A 26,978-nucleotide genomic window follows, 5' to 3' on the forward strand; every position below is an offset into this window, starting at 1 on the left:
TTGTTGTTGTTGGGACAAAATTGTTTTTGGCTCTGAGATTTATTTATTTTTTTTGCTCTTGAAGTTACTTAAAAGGGTTCATTGGCCTTTAAAAGTCAACGTGAAGGTGAAATATTGTTCCTGTTGTGGCTCACATTAGTTTGCTGATAGGATCAGTGTGAGCCACCAGGAGGAGTTAATGGTCTTTTGCTGCTCTTGTAACACTCACTAATGATTCACACACACACACACACACACACACACACACACACACACACACACACACACACACACACACACACACACACACACACACACACACACACACACACACACACACACACACACACACTTGATGTCACTGTGGACCTTGACTGGAGAAGTGACACATTTGGATGGTCCGCAAGGGGATGAGGAAGGTGCGAAAAGGGACATACAAGCAGGTAGGAGACATGTTATTTATAATATGTAGAAAGGTAATATTGATGATTTAATAAATCAATTGCAATGATTAAAAAAATATATATATTTACTTTTGTCTCTTTGGACTAAGTTTTTTTATTTTATTATGCCATTTAATAGTTATTTTATTATGCCATTTAATAGTTAATCTATAGATAAGTATAAATAAATGTAGTCTGAATAGTCAATCCTTAGCTTCTTTATTAATAGTTCACAAAAACAATATTTCAAAAAGAGCTAATTGAATACTGACATTTAGAAACCATTAGTGGGTGTATCTTAAATTCTTTATACACTTTAAAGCATAATTAAATACAATAGTGTAATTATGGAGCTATTTATTTGGAAAACGTTTATAAGGATATGCTTAAATTAAATTAACCATTGTCATTAATTAACTTAATTTACTTTTTTTTTGTGTGTGTGATAGCCCTAACTAAATTGCATTAAATTAAGTAATTAATGACTTATTTATAAATGTCTAAAAGGGGGAAGCCTTAATTTTTTTTCCTAGCCTTCATTAAATGTAAATGATGTAATTATTTGTTTATGTTTAACCTTGAGATCCATTTTAGCTTCAATTCAATTAATCATTTAGCTTAAACCAATAAACCAATTAGAACCACCTTATAAGGGGGCTGTGAAATACAATTTATTGAAATGTATGACACAGTACAGAAGTGTGTAACCACAATCGTAATCAGACTGATACCCAACCTCATTTTAAGGTATCGGTACTCACAACATCAGCCGATACCAATATCAGTCGCCATTGATTCCCATTAATTTCATGCAATTTTAAGGATTTTTAAAAAATATATATATATAGAAATAAAGGTATTTATTTGAAATTATGGGTGATTGTTTTAGGAATTTTTTTGTGACATCACCGCAAACAATCAAACAAGAAGTTTGTCAGATAAACACACTTAAACCTAACTGAGGAAAAAACAGGTGAAAGGTTTGCTAATGCTCACACTAGACCATATCAAATGGCAAAGCTGCTCACCCAGGGCTGGACTGGGGAGAGGATGAGGGAGGGGGATAGACGGAGAGAGATAGACAAGTTGTGACCTTGCTATGGATGCTTGACAAATGACTTAAATGGATTGGGGCATACAAAGCCTCAACTGGATTAGAACCTCCAATGGGATCTCGGGGCAACTCATTTGCATGTTTCACACACATACACACCGATTTGCTAAAAATATAAAATTTGTATTTAAAAAATTTAAAACGAAGAAAAAAATTAGTTTTTTTCTGAAGTCTTCTACCATTTACTAAATAAAAGGCATTCAATGTAAACACGTCTTTCATTGATTCTATATTATTTATTAAATGTGATTTATTAAACCAAGGTTCAATTAATTCCATTAGTATTTTATATTTATTTTAGGGTTTTTGGGTCCTCTGCTGTTTTTATTGTATCTGCCGTCATCTTCCATTTTGAGACAACAGCCGTGTACGTAAAGCAATGCTAGTCCAGCACAACGAGCTAGCAAAACTAAAGCAACTTTTTTTTGTTTTTCTTTTCCTCCTGGTTTGGACTTTCAGATTTCTGATAAACACTGACACGACCTGGACGGGCTTTCGGTCCCTCAACAAGCCATGAGAAGTCCTCGACGCACCTCTGTAAGGACACCACAACATACAGTACATAAGAGGCTGTTACATATGTTACATGCGTGTGTTTTCCTATGAGCAATCAAGCGTGTGTTTGTGCACGTGACAGAGCGGCGTGAGATGGGGCGCACTGCACGTGTGCATCGCCTGGAACATTTATTACAGCCAGCAGCTCAAGGTGATTCGACTACTTTTCCTTCCTTTTTATTTTTTTATTTATAGCTAACGCAAAAGTTATTATATATTAATGTATTTATTTTTTGCGAGGAGACGCAATTTAATTTTTAATTTTTAAACGAGTTGATGTACTTCCGGGTCATCTTTGGTGTGACCAAAAGCGACGAGGATGGAGCGTATACAGCAGTGGGAAAGCTTAATTGAATTTTATTTCGAAATTGATTTAAAATACAAAGCTATAAAATATGTACTGTCCTCCTCCATAACTCTTTCCGGAACCTTGGAGACTCAAATCTACTTTGGTAGTGCCACCGCCTTTCACTCGCGCATTCGAGATAACAGGATCCAAGCTGACCCGGAAGTACCTCAACGCGTAAAAATAAATAAATTATTAAATAAAAAAGCAGCGGATATAAAGTCAACATACCCTTGTTCATACGCTAGTAGATAAGATTCAAATTAAAATTTTGAGCAACCAGGTCAACAAAATGTACATTTTGTGTGTCTGCTTAAAGCGCAACGCTGCCAAACGTGATGACGGTCTCCATGGCAACAGTGCATCCCCCGTCTCCACGTTCCCTCATGCAGGTGAGTGTACGTTAAAAGTGTCTATTTTTATTAAACATACAAGTGAGCGGTTGTAAATTGACGATAATAACTTGATTATACCTATCTAGTCTACTGTCTAGTGATAGCTAGTGAACATGGGTTCATGTTTGTGTACATGCTGGAAGCATAGTTTTGACTATCTAATTTTTTAAGTGTTCTGCGCCATCTTGTGGCATCTATATGTAATTACAAGCAAGTGGGGGCTAAATAATTGCCAGGCTCGAGTTACTCGACCCTATCATGTACGATGCTTCTTTTCTGTTAGAGTCTCCTTCCGCTTTTGGACTGGTGAGACCAAGAAGACCACCGAAGACCCTTCACCGCCCAAACCCGCTGGAGGACGGTCCGAATGCGCTTACAGGAATATGGCCGCATCATCACACCAGGAAGAGGCAGCGTATCCTCGTGAAGCAGCAAATTGTGGGAGGGTCGGCACGGGTTGTGACAGCACCACACGCTGGCGGTTCTTGGTATAACCCGGAACTGTTACACAGAACCACGCGACACTTTCTAGGAGTCAGCGACAAGATGTCGGAATGGACTCATGGTGGCTTTGGCAGTTTTATGGAGGTAAATATGGTGCAAAACTAACTTGTACATTTTTTTTGTACCTGTAGAAAAAAAGTCTAAATTTGTATCTGTAAAAGTCGTGATTTGTACCTGTAAAAACAAATTTGTACTGTTGTACTATTTTAAATAATACAATTTCTTGATAAATGTCAGTATTTTTGCAATGTATGCTTCGCAAACAAAATTTCATAATATATCATTTTCAATATTTCTAATTTAAATGTAAAAACGATTGTAATTGCGCAATTAATAAATAATAATAAATTTAAAAATCGTCATTATTAAATACAAATGTAAACATATAACTATTTTGTAAAACAATTGCAATGCATTAAGCTGCAAAAAATAAGTGATTGTATTATAGCTAATACTAAAAAAATTGCATGAGCATATAAAGCATAAAAACATTAGTGCACCGATTCAACACAACTCCAGCAATATTTAAGTGAAAACTATTTTAACAAATAGGTTCAGAATCAGGATTATGTCAATCATTACATTAAATCTCCTGCTTACATTAAAAAATATATGTTGGAGGGGGAAAATAAGTTTGTCCCATTCACATGATGCCACTGACAAATAAACTTTTATCACTTGCAAAGTGAAGTGAAGAAGCTCTGTCCTGATTGGCTGAGTAACACCAGCATGAGTTTATTTGACGAGAATGATCAGCCCATTTGGCATCGGCTCATAAAACAACATGAAAACGCGCGTGTAAATCTGAAAGCAGAAGACGCATACTTATTTGTCATTGGGGGGAAAACTGCATTTAAAATCTATAACAAGGCAACTTGAAGTCAACAATTAAAAATGACAATAAAACAATATTTTGCTGCTCATCACACTACATCCATGCCCAGCCCCCGAGCCACCATGGTGAGGGCCCGCACGGCTCCGGACGTCCCGCCAGGGTCGGCCTCCTCCTGGCCGGACCCGCCGGGCTCGTCCTCGATGTGCGGGACGGTGCTCATCACGCAGTAGACGGGCGAGTCGCCGGCGCGCCGGGGGCTGGACTGAGCGGACGTTTCCCCTGAGGAGGCGCAAGAGGAGGAGGAAGAGGAGGAAGAAGGGGAGGAGTAGTTTGGCGGAGAGCAGTCGGGCCCGACGGCGGCCTTCTCGCCGCGGCTTCGCTGACTCTTGCGAAGGCTGACGACTTTCTTGTTCATGTTTTTCATGATCTCTTTGGTCACCTCCTCCGTCTCCACGCGCACCATGTTGAGCTTCAGGAAGCCGTCCACGTCCTTCCTGTATCTGCGCAACAGTCATCGTTTCTTTGGCATTGGTTCCAACAATTGTCATCAACTGTTTATAATATTCGACCATTGACTGTGTCACACTGCCTTTCCTCCAAAGTCAGCTTGGGTGACGCAAATATGCCTTTCAAATGATTAGTTCTAGTTTTGAGGTGGACATTTTTGTGGTCAACTTACTCAAGTTTGTTGATTTTTTTTTTTCCCCAAGCCCTGATCAATATTACAATATTCAGTCAGTATTAGCATTATTATACCAATTTTTTAAACGCGCGATTAATGATGCAGCAGACACGTCCATGTCAAAAATTCGCAGTAATACATTTTATAATAATGCATATATTTGTGGAGACTGGGGTCAAAAATGTGCAGAATTTCATAATCTACTTCATGTTAAAGATTAGATAGTTCTTAATATGAAAATAAAAATGCCACCAATGTCTTACAAATGCAATTATGCCATTTAGTGGGAGAAAAATGACCTCAACACAAATCAATATCACATTCGTTTTTTACAGTACAGTACATCTTTTTAATCTTAACTCGATTTATGAAATTACCGTATCAATGACTACAAAAATGCAGCCGTATTTCTATTAGTTTAACATTTTTTCCACTTTTGTTAACAAGAGTATGAAAATTTAGAAAAATATTTTAATGTACATTTTATTGTACATTTAGAACAGAAATAAAATGTGTGATTAATCGTGAGTTAACTACTGAAGTCATGCGATTAATTATGATAAAAAAAATTATGATATATTTAAAAAAATCACTCATTATTTAACAAATAAAAACAGAAGTGTCTTTTGTTCAACAATTTGATTTGCATTTCATTCATATATATATTTAACAAATGGTATTCTCTTTGAATTTTTCTGTAAAATAATATTCAAAATGTCGACTTTATATGAAATATTCAGTGTTGTTAATGTGCAGCGAAGTTTCTAAAAGATGAATGAAGAACGGTTTGCAATGTCAATTCTGGATGTTCAAACTTTCCTTTTTAACATTAAAAGGGAAGTCAACAATTTTTTTTTGACAATAATATATTCTATACAGCCCCACTGGTCTAAATATGGTATTCTGGTTAATATTACATTTGTGGAATATGAGTTATGAAGCAAAATCCAGCCATTTTTCTCAATTTCAGGGGGCGGCCATTTTGCCATTTGCTGTCGACTGAAGATGACATCACAGTTGCTCAGGTCTCGGGGAACGACCAATCACAGCTTGTTTTCTGAAGCCGCACTGTGATTGGTTGATGGAGAAAAATGGCTGGATTTTGCTTCATAACTCATATTCCACAAATGTAATATTAATCAGAATGTCATGTTTAGACGAGCGAGGTCACATATATTATTGTCAAGAAATGTTTAAGCTTGACTTAAGCGTCCATTTTGAGCCATTTGCATGACCAAATATGTGTTGTGATGATGTCACCAACCTGAATCTGGAATGTCCCGAGGGCCACTTGAGTTCATGTTTCTTTCGCAGGTGAAGCGTGAGCGTGTAACACCAGGAGAACACTTTGTCACAAAGGTGACATTTATACTTGGACATGCCCCCCACCTGCACATAAAACATGACATCACTCATCTCATGAACTGGCGTCCATTTGCCCGACGGTTCGACCAACCTCGTGCACCCTCTTGAAGTGTTTGTTCAAGGTCTGGAAAGTCTGACAGGAATACGCGCAGCCTTCCATGGAGCAGCGGAACACGGAACCCTCGTTGTGGACGTCCATGTGCTTCTGGAGGTCTCGCTGGTTCTTGAACCTGACGTGAAGAATGGAGAGCTCGGGTCACGTCTGTGTGTTGCTTACGTAAGGGAGCGCTGGTGCGCGAGCGGACCTTTTATCGCAGAAGTCGCATGGGAAGGGCCGCTCGTCGCAGTGTCGGAACCTGATGTGGATCTTCAGGGCGGCCAGCGTGGTGCACGTCATGTCGCAGAAAGGACACTTGACTTGATTCACTGCATCACACCAACACATGACACCACAATTGTTCCCCCCCCCTTTCGGACGTATTACTACAACTAGGTGATAGATAGTTAATAGTAGAGATAGACCGATATGCTTTTTTTCAGGGCCGATACCGATTATCGGTAGTCAGGGAGGCCGATAACCGATATTTGAAGCCGATATACATTTGCAGAAAGAAAAAAAGTTGGTGTCCAAATTTTTTATGATAAAATAACAATAAAAACTCCAGCACTTTACTGCTTAAATGCCTTTTAGGACATGTTTATTAAACAGCTTTTGTATAATGTGGCTTCCGCACACTAACTCCCAAATAGCCGCTAATTTGCAGGCTAACTGTTAGCTCGCAGGTTAACCATTACACCCACACGCTAACCCCGGGATAACTCTCAAATAGCCGCAAAAGAAACGGCTATTAGGTTAGCCTGCGAGCTAACATAATAGTCGTTAATTTGCGAGCGAGCCGGTTAGCTCGCGGGCTAACCATTCACCTGCACGCTAACTCCCAAATAGCTGCTAATTCGTGAGCTGTTAGCTCGCAGGCTAAGCGTTACACCCACACGCTAACCCCGGGATAACTCTCAAATAGCCGCTAAAAAACAGCTATTAGGTTAGCCTGCGAGCTAATGGTTAGTTCAGGGGCTAATAGCAGCTAATCGCTGCTTATTGGCTGTTAGCACTGCACGAGCAACCAATCAGATTGTGCTGTGGGCGGGCCAATGCTGCAGGGAGTCAACAGCCGCTGACTCAGAGCAGACGGAGGAGAAAAGCGCCCGTCAGAGCAAAAATAACCGTTTTTAACATATCGGCCATCAAAACAAAATCCATGAAGTGCTGTATATCGGCTGGGCCGATTATCGGTCTATCCTAGTTAATAGAGTTTATAACGTAAGTGTAAACACTTACCATGTTGTCGTACGTGGTCCCTCAACAATCTCTCGCTGGAAAAGGCTTTACCACAGTGTTCACACACCAGTGACTCTATTATGAGAACACGTTTCGGAGCATTAGAAGAGCAGCGAAGAATCCGTTCTGATGCGGAGATGCGGTTTGCGGTTTCCTCTCACCCACTGGCTGGGCTTGCCTGTGGAGGTGGTCGAAGAGCTTGGTGTTGCTGTAGAACATGCAGCCGCAGGTGGGACAGGCCACCAGTCTCTCTTGCGTGTGGCTGCGCATGTGTTCTCTCAGCCGGTAGCGGATCTTGAAGTGGGCGTGGCAGCCTATCGGGACCAACGCGGGTGACACGGGCAGCTTGGAGCAGGGCGAGCGGCGACTTGCGGGTCCTACCTGACCAGTGGCAGAAGAGAGCCTGCTGTCGCTGCAAGAGCGGCTGCTGCTCGGCGCTTTCAATGTGATTGTCCACGTGGCGGTAGAACCACTCGGGATTGGTAAATGTGCTCTGGGGAATGACAAAATGTGAGTTGGTACACAGTTGGTTACCCTGCTATACTGCAGTTTATCATTCGTGCCCCTGCCATATCATTTTATTTCATTTTATGTTGTTTTCTTTAGGGGTGTCAGGCGATTAATTTTTTTAAATCATAATTAATCGCATGACTTCAATAGTTAACTCGCGATTAATCGCACATTTTATATCTGTTCTAAATGTACAATAAAAAAAATTCCATCTCTTGGAAATATAAAACAGGAAAAAAATAGAAATTTGGTTGCATCTTTTAGTCATTGATACAGTAATTTCTATAAATTTAGTTAACATTAAAAAGATGTAGAGTATGATGTTGGTTTGTGTTGAGCTATTTTTTCTGCCACTAGATTGCATAATTGCATTGGTAAGACATTGGTGACAGCTCAGTGCATTTTTCTTTTCATATTAACTCATTCACTGCCATTGACGGCTATAAACGTCAAAAATTCATTTGAACTATTTCTAATAGTTTAACATTTTTTTTCCACTTTTGTTAACAAGAGTATGAAAACCTAGAAAAAAAATGATTGTACATTTAGAACAGATATAAAATTTGTGATTAATAGTGAGTTAACTAGTGAAGTCATGCGATTAATTACAATTAAAAATTGTAATCGCCTGACGAGAGGATTATTAAAAATTAGGGGTGGCAGGCAATTAAATTGTTTTATCGTAATTAATTAATCTGTTCAAAATGTGCAATAAAACAATTCTATGTTTTCATACTCTTGTTAACAAAAGTAGAAAAAAATGTTAAACTAATAGAAATAGTTGAAATGATTTTTTGACGTTTATAACCGTCAATGGCAGTGAATGAGTTAAGAGCCATCTAATCTTAAACATGAAGTAACTTGTGTAATTCTGCACATTTTTAAAATGTGCAGAATTTGACCCCAGTTTTCACAAATACTTGCATTATTATTAAATTTATTACTGCAAAAAATATATATTTAAAAAGTTTTCCAAGTAAGGGGTGGGCGGTCATTAATTGCGCATTACAAAAAATGTTGGCGATAAAGGCGCTTTAAATTAACCCATTACATTTTGAGACCCCTATTTTTATTTTTTTTTGCAGGTTTTTAAAAAATAAAATACTTGCATGTGGGAAAGGAGAACCACAGTCGCCGATGAACCTTTTTTGTGTTTAAAAAAAAATGCCATGTCTATTTTTTAAGGTTCTTTTAATAAGTTAGAATGGGTTGAAAGGGTGTGGGAGCAACGTGGGTTTATGATAGCTTTGGATATTTCATTAGTTATTATTTCATTTTGACGTATTTTTTTAATTCAGTTAATTAGAATTCACTTTTAGGGTGTTTATTTATTTATTTTATATATATGGCATATTTGTTTAGCCTTGGATAATAAACAAACCAAAAGTGCAGTAAATGTTTTATTCTGTCAGCTGTGCAGTCCGCCACTGCTTGGGCCGGGTAGTTGGGGCACCACTGAAATAAAGTCAACGGCAATTCCCAAACACCTGTTCGACTTTCTTTCCACTGTATGGCCAAACACTAATACAGAAAAAATACATTAAAAATACACCTGTATCACGTACATCACAGTTCTCCCACTGGCAGACGTGTCTGTCGGAGACCTCGGGCAGCAGGTTGTTGTTGTGCACGGCCAGGGTGCAGGCGGGCAGGTCGGGACGGGACTGCAGCAGCTGCGATCCCACGAACTTGAGCTTGCCGTGGTAGCTGTGGAAGTATGCGTGCCCCTCCAACTCGGCCGGGCGGCCCATGGAGACAAACTCGCAGCCCTTCCACAGGCAAGCGTACTCATCTGAGGAAACAGACAACACGGTCAATACGGAGTACGTGGATCACACAATTCAAATGACACATTCTCGCCAGCCGCACCCAACTCCTCCAGGGCGTCCTTGTCCCCCAAGTACTCCGTAAGATGAGCGGACATGTGGTCGCTCAGCTTCTCCATGTTGCATCCTATGTAGCTGCAAGACGCCCACTCACACGCCACCTCAAAGCAGCCCATCCTCTTGGTGGTCATCATGATGATGGCTTACATGCTGGGCACAGAGGAAGACATTTTAGACAGCAGGCTGAGACTGGTTTGGTTTAAAACAACAATCTGCCTCATATCTGTTGCATGCAACAAATATTGATATTACTATTACGTTGCAAATGTAGGTCAGTGCGTTAACGGCTAATTAACGGTTATAGGAAGCTAAGCTAAGTACAGTAACGGTTAGATTGATGTAATTTAATTGAAGGTCATCTGTTATATTTAATATGTGTCACATCAGGTAGTTTGGTGATAAATACATAAATAGCTAAATAAGAGCTAAGATGAATTACAATGTCCAATTTAAAATGGGCAAAAGTTGGTGTTTTCATAGCCAACAACCCAGCGTTAGCGTATCTTATACAGTATAAATAAAAACTTTGCATTCATTCGCTAGTTGTGAAATCTTTAGTAGAGATGTCAAGTTTAGTATTTCAATCATGAATGTTTCCCACAATACGGGAAATGTTTCTTACAAATATTTATGTGACGCCAACCATCCAGCCGTTCGTTCCCTCCACTCGCTTTCCCGTTTTTGTTTACTTCCGGATTTTCCTGGCACCAACCCGGAAGTGATCCTCTTCTTCGTGAGATTTTTAACAGTATAACAAGCTACGTATCGCAACAGAGCCTTCTACCGTTATTTTAATTTTTGGACTACTGTACTGTAATTCAAAATGAGTGTCAAAAACCTTTTATTAATACCACTTAAGCATACTTGACAAACATTATTGACTGGATCATGACGCAAATAGCAGAACTGGGGTAGATGGTCCTTTACTGTTAAAGTGTGTCCACTAATCATTTATTCACTATCTCATGCTACAGTGGAAACACACAGACATAACCACTGAATAATTGATTCACTTTTATGTCAGGATGACTGATTCGCAGAAAAAAAAACCCATCTCAACGACTAAATACAATTAGATATTTAGCCAAGTAATACAGTACTTCACCAAGGATTTTACGTGTGGCTTTCACTCTTTCTAAGTTAGCAATTTTAGTATGTGTTTAAGATATTTTTCACAATTATTTTCTTATTAAACCATGTACTAATTGTAGTCTCTCATAGGGCCATATTTAATAGGACTTTTAAAAAATTAAGTCACAAAAACAAAATGAATCACAAGAGTTGACATTCACTTTTTGTTTACTTTAATCCGAGTTCATTGCGAACAAGCTGAAAAGCACGCGCACACACAAGATCACAGCAAACACATAATCATCTGCTTCAGTTGTCTTTTTGTCGATTTATAGCTTTTCTTGGCTGTGATTAGAAAATGCGACGCCATCCAGAATAAAGCAGACCACTAAAAAAATAAAAAATAAAATAAAAAAATAACACATGGCGGCCTTCAGCACCAGGAAGTGGGAGTGGACTGGGTGGCACTTTGCTGTCTTCATTGTGGTGATAATGGCATGGACACACGAGCACACACGCACACACACACATGTACGCACACACTTACACGATCAAGTAGTGTAGTGTGCTCGGAGGCACCCAGTGCATGTTAATGCTGGAGACTTTGACACTGAAAAGAAAAGTAGTACAAAGGATGGAAGTGAAGTTGTAATATTGTGAGGGAATATAATAACATTTTTACTTATATTAAAATACATTTTTTAATATTACATACTTTTCATACTAGACTTTTTTCTTCATTCTTTTAAAATGATGACTTTTCGTAATATGAAATGTTTTTTCCTTGTAATCATCTTACACGTTTATTATTCTGACATCGCGATTTTTATGACTTTTTGTCATAATTTTTACTTTTTTATAAATTTGACAAAGTGGCACATTATTGGCATAATAATGTGACTTTTCCCTTGCAGACTTTCATTCACATAAAATAATGAGTTAAATGTGTTATATTTCAGTTGTTTTCCTTATAAGATTATAATTACACCACAACTAAAGAGTTTACTCTTATAAAATTACGGGTCTATATAAAGTATTTTCCTAATCGTAAGTTTATATAAATCGTAATTAAAGGTTGTTTCTCCCTCAGTATTACAACTTTTCACCCCATAATATTAAAACTTTATTCTTATTATTTGTCTCGTCGTATTGCAATTTTAATATTGTAAAATCATAATTAAATTAAATATTAAATTAGTTATTCCTGTGGAGATTAATAATTAATTGTAAAATTAACTGTGTAAAATGTTTGTATGTAAAATGATGCCTTTTTATTGCAATATTAGACAATATTTCCTTATTACTTAAACTTTAGTGTCATTATAAAATCAAACTTTTTTTCTTGCCATATTATACCTTGTTATGTGTCACCAAGAAATTATTCTTCTATAATAAGATTGGGTTGTTGTTTTTTTTAATATAAAATGAGGAAATTCCCATATTAAGAATATGAAACATTTATGAGATTAAATTATGTATTTTTTTTCGTGGAATATTAAACCTTTTGTCCGTAACATTATGATTTTTTTTTTAATGAGGACTTTTTTTTCTCCACAATTACACAATCACTCACACAACACATTTTTTCTCTGAATATGAATTTTTCTTGCAATATTACAACTTTTCCCCATAGCACTATGAAATTGTTCTCATAGCAGTATGCCATTTTTCTTGTGATGTTACATCTTTTCCCCTCGTAACATTACAACTTGTCACTTCATTTTCCTTTTCAGTGTGGCCTTAAGATTCCCACTCAAAATGGAAATTATTGGCCTTGTGTGTATTGATTAGTAAAAGGTGGAGCTACAAGACTACAATCTCCTTTAAAAACTACAGTTTTGTTAATAGTGTATCAGTAAGGTTGCAGCGAGAACCAACTTGCTGGTGCGTGTTTACTTCATAGCTTGCACAGCCAGTACTAGACTATCATTTTTGTTACTACTAAACATGCATATATTTCAAACAGCACAGCATATATGGACTCTAAAAGCCACAATGTACAAGCTAGAATGCATACTGTATATCGGGGTGGGAAAAAAGGGAGGGAGGGGGGGTGGCTTGCATGAGAGCTGCAGGAAATTCTAGTCTAATTGATTTGGTTTCTTAGCAACAAAACGGATGAAACTGGAGATCAGCCAGATGGGGGAAGAAAAAGAAAAAAAGAACAGCCGAGGCACTGTAAAGAGAAAATCGACCCTTCCCCCCCCCCCCCCCCCCCCCTCCTCACAAAATGAGTTTTTACAATCATTGGATGTGGAGTTCTCGTGTAAAAATGCTCGTTTGCACACGTACAGCACACATAAACATGGCTCTTCAGGACTAATGTGCAAATTAGGTGCTTAATTCATCGTAATAATAAAAACTAGAAGAAAAAAATAGCTAGTTCTTGAAAAATTGCGCGTGACTGCTGGAAAGCTAAAGTGAAAAATATGGAATCATGTGGAATGATATGAAATTGTATTAAATGAAATGGAAAATGTGGAACAATTTGGAATGATGTTAGCAATTTACGTGCAATGTTTATGAATGTATTGAATGAAATGGAATCATGTGGAATGATATTGAAAGCTATGGAATGACATTGATTGATAAGAAATGGAAAGTGATTTTTGGAAAGATATAAAAAAATGGAAAGAATTTGAAAAAAATATGGAATGATGTTGAATGCTTTTGGTGAAAATTGTGAAAAGTTGGAATGATATTGAATGACATTCAAATATATGGAATTTATGGGGAAAAATAAGCAATAAATGGTGAAAATTAGGAAATCTTGGTATCAATGAAAACAAATTGCATTGTGGGAAAACACAATTGTTGTAATGAGAAAAATGTGACTTTTTAAATATGTTTAACTTGGAGTTGTGACAATCGGTCAGAAAATGTGGAAGGAGAAGCACGGTAAAACACAGAGGAGAATAAAATCTAATAATGTTAAATAGTGTCGAATAACATTTGTAAATACTTCCAGCATTCACACAATAAATCAGCTCGGAGGGCACACACATTTGCTCTTTCTTGCGCACACACACACGTAGACGTACATGAGCTAACGGTGAATGTTGCAAATAGGCTGACGAAGATACGGACGGGTGTTATTGTTTGGCCTCAGCCAGTCTATTACTAATCTCTTTGTTCTTCTTGGTAACGCCCGCCTCTGCCTCTGCCGCGGCTTCGTCTTCCTTCTTCTTGGCGGACGCCGAAGCGGCCAGCAGCTTCTTCTCCTTGGCCTTCTTCACAGCCTTCCCTGTCGTCGCTTTCTTCGGCCTGATGCGAGATGCCGGCTTGTCCGTCTGCGGGGGGAAAAAACAAAAACGAACATCAGAATGTAGATTTTAGAAAATGGCTCACCGGTAGTTGGTTCGACTCTATGGTTTGAGCATGCAGAGCCTTAAGGTGTCCTATGGGGCTAAGTGTGATGACAAGTAAACAGCACCCAAAAAAAAGTGGTTGTTTTTTTGCAGGGGGAGGAAGTGACATAATCAGTTTTTACACATTCTATTAGTCTTTGTTAGTGCGGTAAAATGACTTTCTTACAGTGGATGTAAAAAGTCTACACACCCCTGTTCATATACCAAGTTTTCAAGATGTAAAAAAAAAAAAAAGACACCTAGGTAAATCATGTCAAAACTATTTCCAAATGTGACCTTGAACCTGTACAACTTAATTGTTTTTTATTTTTGAGAAGGGAAAAAAAATATTATTGCACAATTGTGCATATGCTCTTAAACTATGATATGGCTGTGTTTAGAAATGATCGCTCAATATTCAAACTCATTTAAATTAGAGTCGCAGCTGACCCCATATGAACTTATTTGCTCCCGAATTTAAAACATTCTACGTGTCCCAAAGACGTATTTATGCGTCTTTTATGCTTTGAGGCAGCCTCTGACCTGAAGAGGTCGCTTAAATCAATGCTAGTTATTATTAAAAAAACGGCCAGCAGGTGGCAGCAGAGCATAAGAGATCAACCAGGGCCATGCTGAAAAAAAACTAATTTACTCACATTTCTATATAGATTTTTGAGTAATGATGAAACTTAGCTATATTCTAATGCTAATTGCTGCAAAACAAAAACGGATTGAAATATACTTATTTTTTTCCTGATGAAAGAGGAGACTCTAATCTTTCTTTTGGTAGGTTCCATGTTTTTATAGCAATAGAACACAATATTCTTTTGGCTTTGCAAAATCTGTCAAAATCCAGTAAAACAGCCGGGAGCGAAGGGGATTGCTTCAGTGCAAATTGCTGGGAGTGAATGAGTTAAGTGTGTCTTATTAACACCAAATAAAGTTCAGATGCTCTTAGTAGAGTTAGACTTAGTTTTCCTGACATTTGTTTTTGCTTTTTAGCCAAAGCATTCACATTCTCATAGTATTTAGCATCTAATGTTAATTTAAAAAAAAATCTTACATATTTTTTGACTTTCTTCTTTTTTGACATTGTTAACCTTGCAAATTGTGAAAAACAACAATCATGACCAAAGGGATGCACTGATGATGGCTTTGCTGGCATTAACATGCTGCAAATGTTAGCCAATTGTTGATGTATGTTGTAAAACCAAATGAACCAATACGCTGTAACAAAAATATAAAACATAAAAAAAAATAATGTAAAAATATTTGTGATAAAATATTTCCTTGATAGGCCGTACGATAGCAGGGAAAAAAAGCAAACAAAAATCTCAGCAGTGCCATGCTGTGATGAAATCAATCAGTCCCAGCTCGTTTTCCTTTTAAGGGGCCCCAATAAATGTGTTGAGCACTACAATATATACTAGCATGGGAGAGGCCCCATGCAGTCATCTACAACTATGCAATTGTGGTATGATTCACAAAATTGTCATGAATAATTGACAGGATTATTCAGAAGAAATGAGGTGACACAGGCAACCGGTGAAGAGGAGCTTTTTAATAATAATAATAATAATAATAATAATAATAATAATAATAATAATAATAATAATAATAATAATAATAATATTAAGGTAGTGATGAATGAGACTGTGTCTTGTAGTGCATATTGTGGTTGTGTGCGTGTGGTCCGAGGTGAGCCTCCATGCTTTTCTAACGGAAACACACCTGACTACAGCAGATTTAGAACAGAGCTGCTCTCAGCTTCTGACACGTCCTACGAGAATCAGAGAGGGAGGGAGGGGCTACATGAACACATGTTGACACACACACACACACACACACGCACGCACACGCACGCACGCAATATGGGGCAACTATTGTCGTTAAGTGTGGAAAAATTAAAATTGCGCAATATAAGATAAGAACCAAAATATATGCATCCACACACAGCAATTATAGTCACTGAGAAATGAAGTAAAAAAATGGAAATGAAATCCAACAAAATGGATCCGAAATAATTTCCTCATCTCATGATTTTAGTCCAAACACAGTATTCTGATTATTGTTGTGTTTGTGGAATATGAATTAAGCAACAAAATCCACCTCATTTTTATCCACCTCAAGGGGCGGCCATTTTGAACTAGCGATCACAGTGCCTACGCAGCTTGTCAACATCACATGACCAAACCCAGAAAACAGGCGAGTGATGATTGGTCGTTACCTGTGTTTTTACTATATTTGAAGATAGACTTGCGACTGGTCCTCTTTTTGATAAATATTTCCACAACGCATATGATAAATAAAGTTGTTGTTAGCTCACTAGCTATGACTTAGATGGCTAAAGCTAGCGGCGCTAACCGCTACGCTCATCTTATTTTTGCATGGAAATGTTTTTGTTTTTAGTTTGAAACGGCTTACCATAACTACAATCACACATTCATTGCATGACTACTTCTCCTTCCATTGTTTCTTCTACTTTATTCCAAACTATGGGGAAAACAGTATGGTATAATTTGAAAAATACTGTAATTACAATTTTAAAAACTACCTCCGGGAGGGGAAGGATGTTTGTTATAGATGTTGTTCAGGGTCTTGATTTAGGAAGTGTGTTTGTGTGCGCGCTCACCTTAGGAGGCTCCTTCCCGGGCTCGCTGTACAGGCTGCGTATCCTCCTGCGCTCCAACAGCTTGTTGTCGGCCGGCTGGGCCTTGACCTGCTCGCCCTTGAAGGTGGCGCTGTAGCTGGTTTCCAGGCTGGTCTCCTTCTTGGCCGGGGGTTTGTACTGAGATGGCGCCTTTATGGGCTTGACCGGTTTCACGTCTTTGTAGGCCTTGAACTCAGTTCTGCGAGACGACAGCAAACAAACCAAAAAAAATGGTACAAATATTGCGCCAAGTCAAAACACTTCAACTTTAAATCCTAATCCTAAAATCCCTTCAAATAGTAGTACCACTTTTGCGCTGTTTTGCTAACAGGCCACTGATTATACGACGTAAATATTCATCTGGTCTCTGCTAATGAGCGTCATATTGACCGTCCGCTGTGCCATTATAGTCTTTCCACCTAATAAAGCTTAACTGCTCATCACGCTACATTCTTCTTAATCACGTTTTAAGTGGAAAGAGAAGACCATGTGACTGGCAATCTCCGCGCTACCAACCCACCGGCAGTTTATTGAATTATTCAGTCTTGGCCTACATCACGTTCATTAGGATGTGAACGCAGGAAGCCGGCGCTCCAATGTGATTACGGAGAGGAGCATGCATGATTATAGTCCAGGAAAACTGTGTTTTTGCTGGCTTCGTTGGTGCTACATACAGTACAACATTGATTTGGTCGCACTGGCGGGGGATGGGCAAGGATGGAGGGGCGGATCAATACGTTGAGTCTTATCTTTACGGAAATATCACTCTCGGAGGTCGTGGGGGTCTTGTAACGAGAGAATGTGCAATAAGTCACGTCACTGTACTACATCTCGTGTGTAGCTCATATTGCGTCTTAAAACACACAAGGGTCTTGCCATATATGGGCATAAACCCTTCAATACAGTGATTTTCGAGCTACAATGGTATGACAATCCTTTGTATAAATCAATCAATCAATATAACTCAGGAAAACCTTGTTATTATTCATGGCCAAGAAAAATTACGACAAAAGATTCCTCACATAATGAGCCCCATTCTAATTACATACCTGATATGTACAATAGGGGTGTGCCCAAAAAATCGATTCTCATTTAGTAAGATTCAGAATCGATTTTAAATGTCCCAAAATCGATTTTATTTAAATTATTTTATACTGGCTTGCCTTTGTTTGTGTGTGCCTTTATTCTGAGCGCTGTTCACGTTGTACCAAATTTGGCCACATAGGGGCAGTGTGGTTCCACGCGGTCGAATACACTGTTAAGTTGTAGCCACATTAGAGAGTTGAAGGGAAAGGTCACAATCAAGTTATTCCAATAAAAGTTGTTTTTTTGCAGTGTGGTGCCGTTCTTTTGAGTGGTAAAAGTGTTGCGAGTAGAGCGCTAATTAGCATTAGCGAGTCAGACTGGAGTAGATCATTACGATTCTTTGCACATCTATAGATTGAAGCAAAAATCATTGTCAATCAAATCATTTTGAATAAAAAAACGTTCTCCATCGAAAATCGATTCTGAATCGAATCGCACACCAAAAAAATCGGTATCGAATCGTGAGACATTCAAAGATTCCCACCCCTAATGTACAAGGCTCAAAAAAAAAAAAAAATTCTTTTGAGGAGCATCTTTGCTAATCAATGGCATTATTTGAAGAGCAACTTTGTAATATTGAGGAGCAGTGTTTGGGATAATAACTTGAACAATTAATACCTTTAAAAACTAATTTTCCCACTTGCTGTCGACTTAAGATGACATCACCCGTGCTCAGGAAACAGGTAACGACCAATCATGGCTCAGTTTGCTGGCCGGAGCCAGAAAACAGGTGGGCCGTGATTGGTCGTATTTCCTCGGTACAGGTGATGTCATCTTCAGACAACAGCAAGCGGAAAACATGTGTTTTTTTAATTAATATATTAACTGCACATGAAAAATAATGACGTTATCAAATTAATTATGAACAAAATATTAACTTTTTACTGCTGAAATTGTCTCCATGAGTCAAGTCTCGCCTTTAATGTCGGTGACTTGAAACAAAGGTTTAATTAAAAATAAAAATATGACAATACAACGGAAGAATTGTAGGGACGCAGCTATTTTGGTATTTGAATAACATTTATCAACTATTTAGATAAATGGTAGCCTACTCTCCACAGGTGAGTAAATAAATACCCTAGGATATGAGGTATGACATGAAATATAACATTATAGTGATATACCATTAGCACAATATATTGTAAAATGCTTTTTAAGTGTTGTGGCGTTCAAGGACCATCTGTAAAATAAGAAATGTGTTAACTGGGGACAATGTGAGCATCCTCCGCGTCCTTAATAAAGAAGAGAAGTGTAAAGATGTGTCGGCGTTACCTGTAGCTGCTGCTGGAAGTGCTCATGGTCTGCTTAATGTGTCTGTTGAGAGCGTCGGCGGCCGCCCTGCCTTTGCCGCTGGCGGGCGCCTCTTGGTCTTTCCTGTCGGCCGACTTGTCCCTCCCGGCCGGCTCCTTCGCCTCCTTCGCCTCCTTCTCTTGGAGCTTCTCCTCGATCTCGCTCTTCTCCACGCCGGTCTCGATCTCGGCGGCCACTCGCTCTACTTTGGTGCTGCTGGTGGTGGTGGTAGGAGGGGCTAGGCCGGCTTTGGGGATCCACGGGTGGTCGTGCTTCTTCGGTATGGGCCACGCTTTGTAGTCCTTCTGGTACTGGGTCTCCGGGATGAAGGGGCCGGCTGCTGGCTGGTACTCGTTCCGGGGCTTACAGCTGGGCTCCGGACGCACTTTCCACGCCTGGTAGTCTTGCCGCATGACGGAGGAGGCGGCGTCCGGGGCGGCGGCCGGTGCCTTGGCGGCCTCCGGCTGGCTCTCCGCAGCGGCCCCCCTCGGCTGCTTATGCTGGACGTCCGAGTATTTGGTGAAGACCAGAGGCACGGCGATGTCCGCCTTGTCCAGCTCGCTCCAGAAGCGGTTGATGCAGCAAGCCCGCGTGATGCACGGCCACGCCATGGTGCTTTTTGTCCGCGGTGGTGCTGATGCAGGCTCGTTAGCGGCTTTCCTTGCTTGCCGTGTTGCTCCTGCAGGATGTCGGAGGGTTCGACGGACGTGCTGAGGCTGCACGCGCTCAAGACGACCCCACCCACGGTTTGCACCTGAACGCAACTGCTTGGTAACGCCAGCAGAGGGAGGAAACGGCACTTTGCTACTTTACGGGGTATGAAAATTGGGAGGACGCGTTACCCACGCACAAAATACTGAAACATGCACCTGTTGTGGAAATGAGTTGTACCAAGACAACATTTAATTGTAGCGGTCACCCAAAGAACAAAAAAGCTCTTAAGCAATCCCTAAAATGGCTTTTTGGGCGCACTGGCGTGGGGAAAATGTTAGGACCCCCGCATACCCACGGTTCGGCACCCGCGGATTTCCCCCCAATATTTACAATACAACCATGGAAAAAAACAACAAACACAAAAACAACCATATTTTCTTCCATTTATTGTCCATTTTAACGTCTGCACTCTGGTGCAACTAAACGTGTACCAGGTGACTAACTGACTAAATAAAACATGGAATGCTATCATTATGTAAGAACTAGTGAAGTGATTTAGGTATTTATAAAAAAAAAAAAAAAAAAAAAAGTGAGCTGTTTTTGTTTTTATTGGTATATGTTAGGGGAAGTAGACATTTAAAATGAACAAGAAACGGAAGGGAAAAAAAGTTATCTTAATTTTACCCATGGCTGTAGAATTTTTACAATTTTGGAATTTCGTGAAAAATGCATATCAGAGGTTTCCCCCCACAATTTGTAAAACTTTCCACAATGTATTTCATAGGCATCAATTATATGTGTATTTTTACTATTTGCAGGCCGGCCAAGTACCTATCAGCTGCGAAAAGTCCCCTGTAATTGGTCCAAATATTATTTTCCTGTAATGTATTTTTCATCTATCTTTGCCAGTGACATATAGTGACAAGCACAACAAATAAATGTGACTAGATGACTCGAATAGGTGGTTAATTCTTGGGTACTGATAATGCACTCTGCGGTAACATATTTGCTCAAATGAGCTTTTCCTATATTATTAATAATTAATATTAATCTACAGTGCCTCAATGATTCACCAAGTTAGGAAATATCATGACTTTTTATTTGTATAAATCTCTACAAGTGTCCACATGTAAAATGTTCATTTGCACAACATTCTGAGAAAATAATGTCCTATTACTGGTGAATTGAGCGACAACACAAATGACCAAATGGTTGCAAAAATGTAGTAGAGCAATTAAGGTAACGGAGTTTGAGAAAATTAAATTATATAAAACTATACTGAACAGCGCTCAAACATGACTCAGTCATCATGAAGGAAACATCGAGGCTACAACAAAATCAACAATTATGTACATCAAATAAATGCCGTGTTTTTGTAAATATTAAATTAAAGCCGTTACAGCTGGCAGTAACTACAACCCAGCGTTAGTTGTATGTATCTAATAAACTGGCGGGCAGTTGCGCAATTGGTGCAGCAGCACCTTCTTGTGGACTCCCTGCTCATCGACAGTGCTGACGTCACACATTCACAAGGACGGGCTATTAAAAAGGCCTTATTTCTTTACACCAACATGTCGATTTCCCCCCCACAATTGTTTACAACACTAAACTCCAACACCACAAGTGTGAGATCATCAGGTGTGCGGCAGGAAACTATCCAAATGTAATTTTTTTTTCCAGTTTCATTTGCACAAATTTATTGTTTCGGTATTTCTTACAAATATCGGTAATGTCTCTTTGTTCATCTATGTTTGCTAGGAATGTATAGTAACGGGCAGAACAATTAAATGCTCTTCCACAAGATGGCAGAAGTTACAATGAACCTGGGAGTTGCACCTGTTGTTATTCATCCAACAAACCAATGGCTTGGTGGATCTTAAACTCAAGTTTGTACATTAGTGCGATTTTTCAAATGTTAAATTATACAAGGTGAGACTTGTGGTGGTTGCAGGAGCAGAAAATGATGCCTGTACAAAAATAAAAATGCTCACTTCTGATCGGATGCCACAGCACAGCCGTTTCGAGCACTAAATACGAAAGATGACAGAACAGAAACAAAATGGAGGACGTGCTTCATTTGGCGGCTGCCTCCTCCTCAGGCTCCGCCTCCAACTCTGGCTCTTCCTCGGGGTAGAGTCTGCAGTACTTGTCCACCATGACGTCCAGGTCAGGCTTGACGTGGGCGTTGACGTTGAGCACAGCGAGGCTGCGGTTCCACAGCTTGGTGGGCACGGCGTCCAGGTACGCCCGCAGCCGCTCGCCGGCGGTGGCGCCTTGCTGCTCCTCCATCCTGAGCACGGGAAGCGTGGAGAGCATCTTGAGGAAGGCGTTGACGTTGGGGAAGAACTTGATGTCGGGCAGCTGCAGCGTCTCGTGGATGGTGGTGGGCAGGCGCACTTCCTTGCCGCGGTGCTTCCACTTGATGCGCCAGCAGTGCAGCTCGGCCGCCAGCGTGTCGGGGCTGGGGAGGTCGGTGCGGTACACGTCGGCAGAGTTCTCCTCGTTGGTGTTGAACTTCATCTGGCCCATGATGGCGGGCACCAGCGAAAGGCACTTGAGGACTTTGAGGTTGACCTCGGAGAACATCTCCTCCACCTCCTGCATGACGCTGTGGATGACGGGCAGCGTGACGTACTCGCGGTAATAAGCTTCCGGTTGGATCTCGCCCATGTCGGCGGCGCGCTGCCTCTGAACGAAGAGCCGGGGGACGTGCACGGGGATCTCCATGGAGGCGGCCATGTTGGTGGCCTCCTCGTACCAGAACTCGTGGTACACGTCGATGTTGTCGTTGACCTCGACGAGCGAGTGCATGACGGCCGTGAGGCTGTTGGCGGCGTTGAAGGCGTCCGCCGTCTCGCCTTGGAGGTTCCGGCCGAACGCTCGAGTGAAGGTGAGGACGCTCTTCAGGACCACGGCGGTCATCACCATCTCAAAGTCGGCTAAGGTTTCGGCGAGGGAGTAGGCGCCGGCCGCCGCCGCTCCGTCGAAGGTGGCGTCGGCGTTGCGGTGAACGGCGTCCAGGCAGGCGATGAGCGGCGGCAGGATGTCGAGGAGCACGTCGAAGACGTTGTGTTGCTCGGTCCAGCCGTCGACGCAGGCTTGACGGAGCGCCGCCGCTTTTTCCTCGCTCTTCTGGTAGTGAGCGGAGATGCACTCGTCCAGCAGGGCCTTCGCCGGCGTGTTCTTGAAGAAGGCGGCCAACCTCCGGAGCGTCTCCATGAGCACCTGCACGTTGGGGAATGGCAGACTGTTGGCCAGGTGGATGTTGAGCGCCATGCGCGAGCAGGGCAAGTACAGCGCCAGCGGGTACTTCTCCAACAGGAGCACGGCCACCGCCTTCATCTTGGTGGCCGACGCGCCGGTCACTTTGTGCGCCTGCCCGCGGCAATCCTCCATGACGAGCCCCCAGCGCTCCGTCAGCTGCGCCTCCAGACGCTCCACCAGCGCCAGCTCGTCGCCGTCAAACGACACAAAGTCCAAAAACTCCTCGCGCAGGACGTTGTGCTGGTTGACGAAGCGCAGGAAGAGCGGCAGGTGCTTGTCGCCGCCGAAGTCCACCAGGTCGTCGGTGACCAGCGAGAAGAAGCGGCCCTCCCTGACCTCCATCAGCACCTCCTCCCTCACCGTGTTCTCGCACACGTCCAGGAGTTGGCACAGCTGCGCCAAGGAGAGGAACTCGCCGTTGACCGGCGTGGCCTCGAAGTGCTTCCTCAGGGCCTCGTCTCCGGCGTGCATGCGGTACTCGAGCAGTGCCTGGAAGTTGTTGGACACGTTTTCGCCGTCGAGGCCTTTGAAGGTCTCCAAGGGGATGCACTGCTTGGCCAGCGTCAGGACCACCTCAAACAGGGAGCGCAGGTACTCACGCAGCTGCTTCTCCTCGGCCGACATTTGCGGTTCGTCTGCGATCTGATCTTCAGCGGCCGTGTCTTTTTTGGACTTCTCAGCAGCGGATGCCACTAAGGGGTTAAAAGGGGGATGCAAAACTTGATTGGTAATTAAGACATGACATTTTTTGGAGTGACTTTTCAAAACTGCACAACGGATTTTTTGGTAGGGCCGAATGATTTTCAACAATATTGTGATTTAATTTTTTCCAAGATCCTCTTCTCGTGTATTTTTTTTTTTAAAGAAACACAAGCAATACATAAATATGTATTACAACAAACAATGTTAGATTTGTATACATAAAACATTTCATTCATATAGACAAGTGAAGCATGAATTCATATAAAGACAGTTTATCCATCTACTTGAATCAGAGTTGCCTTTTCAAATCTGTGGCTTTATCACATCAACTTTTCATGTTTCACGAAACAATGTGCAAAGGTGGACTGCAGAGTTCTTAAGCACTAAATATATCTAGACACTATATCTAATCTATAAATAAATAACATCTCACTACACTGCAATGTCAATTTGACTTGATTAATTGTTCAGACCTATTTTTTGGAATGATTATCCAAAAGCAAGGGGCGGGCAAACTTGTGCTCAAGGGTCACAAAGAAATGATTGTAAAACTAAAATATGGCGGTCAACTAACAAAAAAAAAAAAGAGGAAAAAAAAGAAATATGGAAGTGAAATAATTTATTTAATTAATAAAGTAATTAGGGGTGTAACAAAAAAACGATCTGATCTAAGACGTAAGTGCATAAGTACAAAAACTAATCAATCTGTCTCAATATAACTTGAACTGGTCAAAAATTGATGAAAAAAATGACAAATCAGTTTGCTGTTGCTGGTGACTTGTTTTCTGTAAATTTAACTAACTTGTTACTAAGTATGACAAAAGCTCTTAATACCACCCCCCCCGACCCCCCACCCCTGATACAACCCTTTGAAGGAAATGTCACATTTACAGTACTGACAAGTTAATTCATATCGTAAAATGATTGTATACATTCACCAAGAAACTTATTGCATCATACACTCTCAAACTGAGCTGATCAAATTGAATCATTATCTCACTGAATCAAACTGAATGGTTCCACTTTCAAATGTACCATCCTTGAATCGTACGTATCCGTTGCCAATTGAGTCCAAATTTACTTACATCTTCTTTCCTTGATTCGTCTTAGGTCCTCCTCCGTCTGAAACCAAAAGGAAGATTCCAGAATAAGAAATTCAACAACAACAAAAAAAAAAAAGCATTTAAAAATGGATTATTTTCCCCACTCACAAGTTCTTTAATCTGCTTGCGGTGTTTGACGCGAGGATTCGTCAAGTGGCTGGTTAGATCGAAGATGGTGGGAATGGCCGTATCCTTCAGCACCGTCCTGTAGGGGCTCTGAAACAGACGCACAATTTATGGACCTTTTTACCATGATGTCACACGTTCTTCAAACCATCTCTAATCGGTGCTACAGTTTGAAAGTGTTAATTGTCAGCCCTAAGTATCCTGGTGCCTATTCTTTCCAAACATTATGAAATGGTGTACGGATATGGATAACCAATACATGCGTGCATGTAAGCACATGAAGTACTTACCGTCCTGTACACCAGGGCCGGGTCGAAATGTTTGGCACACAACCTGTAGTGCTTGTTCAACTGATCTGCAGTTTTGGCCTCCAGGTCCGCTCTGCGGCAGTTCTCTACCCAGATTCGACATCTACAAACACACAATACACACTCTTGACGTCATTTCAGACACACAATACATTATTGAATTACGGAAGTGCCAACATAGGATGTTTTTAGTTCCTTAACTGCTGTGGCAACCATTGATGGGACAATCCGAGAGTCAAAACAACACAGCTGTCTAATGACCAATGAGAACAAGTTGATGGTTCTTTTATTTTAGGTTCTAAGCAAGTATAAAACAAACTTTTTATTTTGTTTTACAAAAATATCATCATGCAACCTACATGATTTTCGTCCAGTATATAAAGTATAGCACAATGGTGCTATTAATGATCAAAATACCGTAATTGTGTCGTTGCCATGCTAACCCAATATACGGATGTCTCTTCATTACATAATTTGCATAATCTGATGAGAGTGAGTATAAAAATAACTTTTGATTAGTTTTACTGAGATACTACTTTTGGTATGAATTGATGTAATGTTGAGCTAAACTGCACCTACTTAACAAATAAGTATTGTATTTTAACCTTTTCATCTAAACCTGTACAGTATTTATTTAATCAAATAGATGAGAAACTTAATCTTTTGCAGCTGTACGCTGTAAAATGGAACACATGCGATTTGTTTACACGCCTACAAACACCGGTTAGTTCTCCCCTCTAAGTGATGCCCTGACATTGACTGCTAAACATCTAACTATGCTGTATAACATATTCCATTTTACCTCTCGGGGTCCCTTGGAAAGCGAAAAAAAGCCAAATCCGACTGTGTACTCTTCCGTGTGCAGTTCGGGGCCGCGCAAAAATTCGGCATGTTTCAAGCTAACTCGTTAGCTAGCTCGGCTACTGGTGCTACTTCTACGTTCGACTTACTTTGTTACCGTATCAAAAGTCGTTTCGTTTGAAAAGTCAGATCTGGCAAACCAGACAAACAGCGCCTGACTGCGTGCCACAGGACCAGCGTATAATAAAATACTACAGCGGCTCAAATGTGTACCATTTGACGGTTGTTGAATTTCGAGAAGCGCCGAACTGCGACCAAATCCTTTCGCGAGACGCAATTCAGACCACGGCTCTTGATTGGACCGAGACAAACTAAGAGCCGCAATTATTGGTTGAGTGTACGAGACGTTGACCAATCACCACAAGGGTAAATCCTCTTCTCATGCGTACGTCACAGATTCACGTCACATAATCCGAGTACTGGCTTCTCAGTGCTGCCACCTACCGGGTATAGATGACAGTGACGTGTGTATAACGTGCGTGTTTAGCTTTTTGTTTGATCCTTTATACATTCCAAGAGAACCTTTGGAATGGAAAAAAATATATATTTTATTATATATAATA

At 40.5% G+C, this 26,978-nt stretch overlaps 4 protein-coding genes across 6 annotated transcripts; 1 reads left to right on the top strand and 3 right to left on the bottom strand.

Annotated features, from left to right (window-relative positions):
* The first annotated feature begins 316 nt into the window (after positions 1–316).
* Positions 317–9,527, top strand: LOC147171394 (uncharacterized). The gene is made up of 6 exons (XM_086081489.1): positions 317–422; positions 1,996–2,073; positions 2,174–2,242; positions 2,757–2,829; positions 3,116–3,420; positions 5,824–9,527. Exons 2-6 carry the CDS (start codon positions 2,050–2,052, stop codon positions 5,854–5,856), a joined length of 504 nt encoding a protein of 167 aa, XP_085937615.1. The 5' UTR covers positions 317–422; positions 1,996–2,049; the 3' UTR covers positions 5,857–9,527.
* On the bottom strand, positions 4,041–10,673 carry LOC147171395 (histone H4 transcription factor). Its single transcript, XM_086081488.1, has 10 exons — positions 10,576–10,673; positions 9,937–10,103; positions 9,633–9,859; positions 7,939–8,050; positions 7,719–7,871; positions 7,558–7,632; positions 6,524–6,644; positions 6,310–6,448; positions 6,118–6,242; positions 4,041–4,671 (listed from the first exon to the last, which is right to left on the bottom strand). Exons 2-10 carry the CDS (start codon positions 10,085–10,087, stop codon positions 4,260–4,262), a joined length of 1,515 nt encoding a protein of 504 aa, XP_085937614.1. The 5' UTR covers positions 10,088–10,103; positions 10,576–10,673; the 3' UTR covers positions 4,041–4,259.
* A 2,556-nt stretch (positions 10,674–13,229) lies between these two features.
* Positions 13,230–20,993, bottom strand: map6b (microtubule-associated protein 6b). 2 transcript variants are annotated; one of them, XM_086080624.1, is made up of 4 exons: positions 19,380–20,993; positions 17,004–17,220; positions 16,103–16,151; positions 14,190–14,314 (listed from the first exon to the last, which is right to left on the bottom strand). In XM_086080624.1, exons 1-3 carry the CDS (start codon positions 20,006–20,008, stop codon positions 16,107–16,109), a joined length of 891 nt encoding a protein of 296 aa, XP_085936750.1. In that variant the 5' UTR covers positions 20,009–20,993; the 3' UTR covers positions 14,190–14,314; positions 16,103–16,106. The 2 variants fall into 2 exon arrangements, with proteins under 2 accessions (XP_085936748.1, XP_085936750.1); XM_086080622.1 differs by lacking the exon at positions 16,103–16,151 and having other exon boundaries at positions 13,230–14,314.
* Positions 20,994–21,128: 135 nt separating this feature from the next.
* thap12b (THAP domain containing 12b) lies at positions 21,129–26,767 on the bottom strand. Of its 2 annotated transcripts, none has more exons than XM_086080621.1 (5): positions 26,629–26,767; positions 25,537–25,657; positions 25,229–25,336; positions 25,103–25,139; positions 21,129–24,007 (listed from the first exon to the last, which is right to left on the bottom strand). In XM_086080621.1, exon 5 carries the CDS (start codon positions 23,937–23,939, stop codon positions 22,125–22,127), a length of 1,815 nt encoding a protein of 604 aa, XP_085936747.1. In that variant the 5' UTR covers positions 23,940–24,007; positions 25,103–25,139; positions 25,229–25,336; positions 25,537–25,657; positions 26,629–26,767; the 3' UTR covers positions 21,129–22,124. The 2 variants fall into 2 exon arrangements, with proteins under 2 accessions (XP_085936747.1, XP_085936746.1); XM_086080620.1 differs by having other exon boundaries at positions 26,357–26,656.
* Positions 26,768–26,978: the final 211 nt, after the last annotated feature.

The sequence above is a fragment of the Leptonotus elevatus genome, chromosome 7 (genome assembly GCF_054856555.1).
Source record: "Leptonotus elevatus isolate MCC_2025b chromosome 7, RoL_Lele_1.0, whole genome shotgun sequence".
Classification (NCBI taxonomy): Eukaryota; Metazoa; Chordata; class Actinopteri; order Syngnathiformes; family Syngnathidae; genus Leptonotus; species Leptonotus elevatus.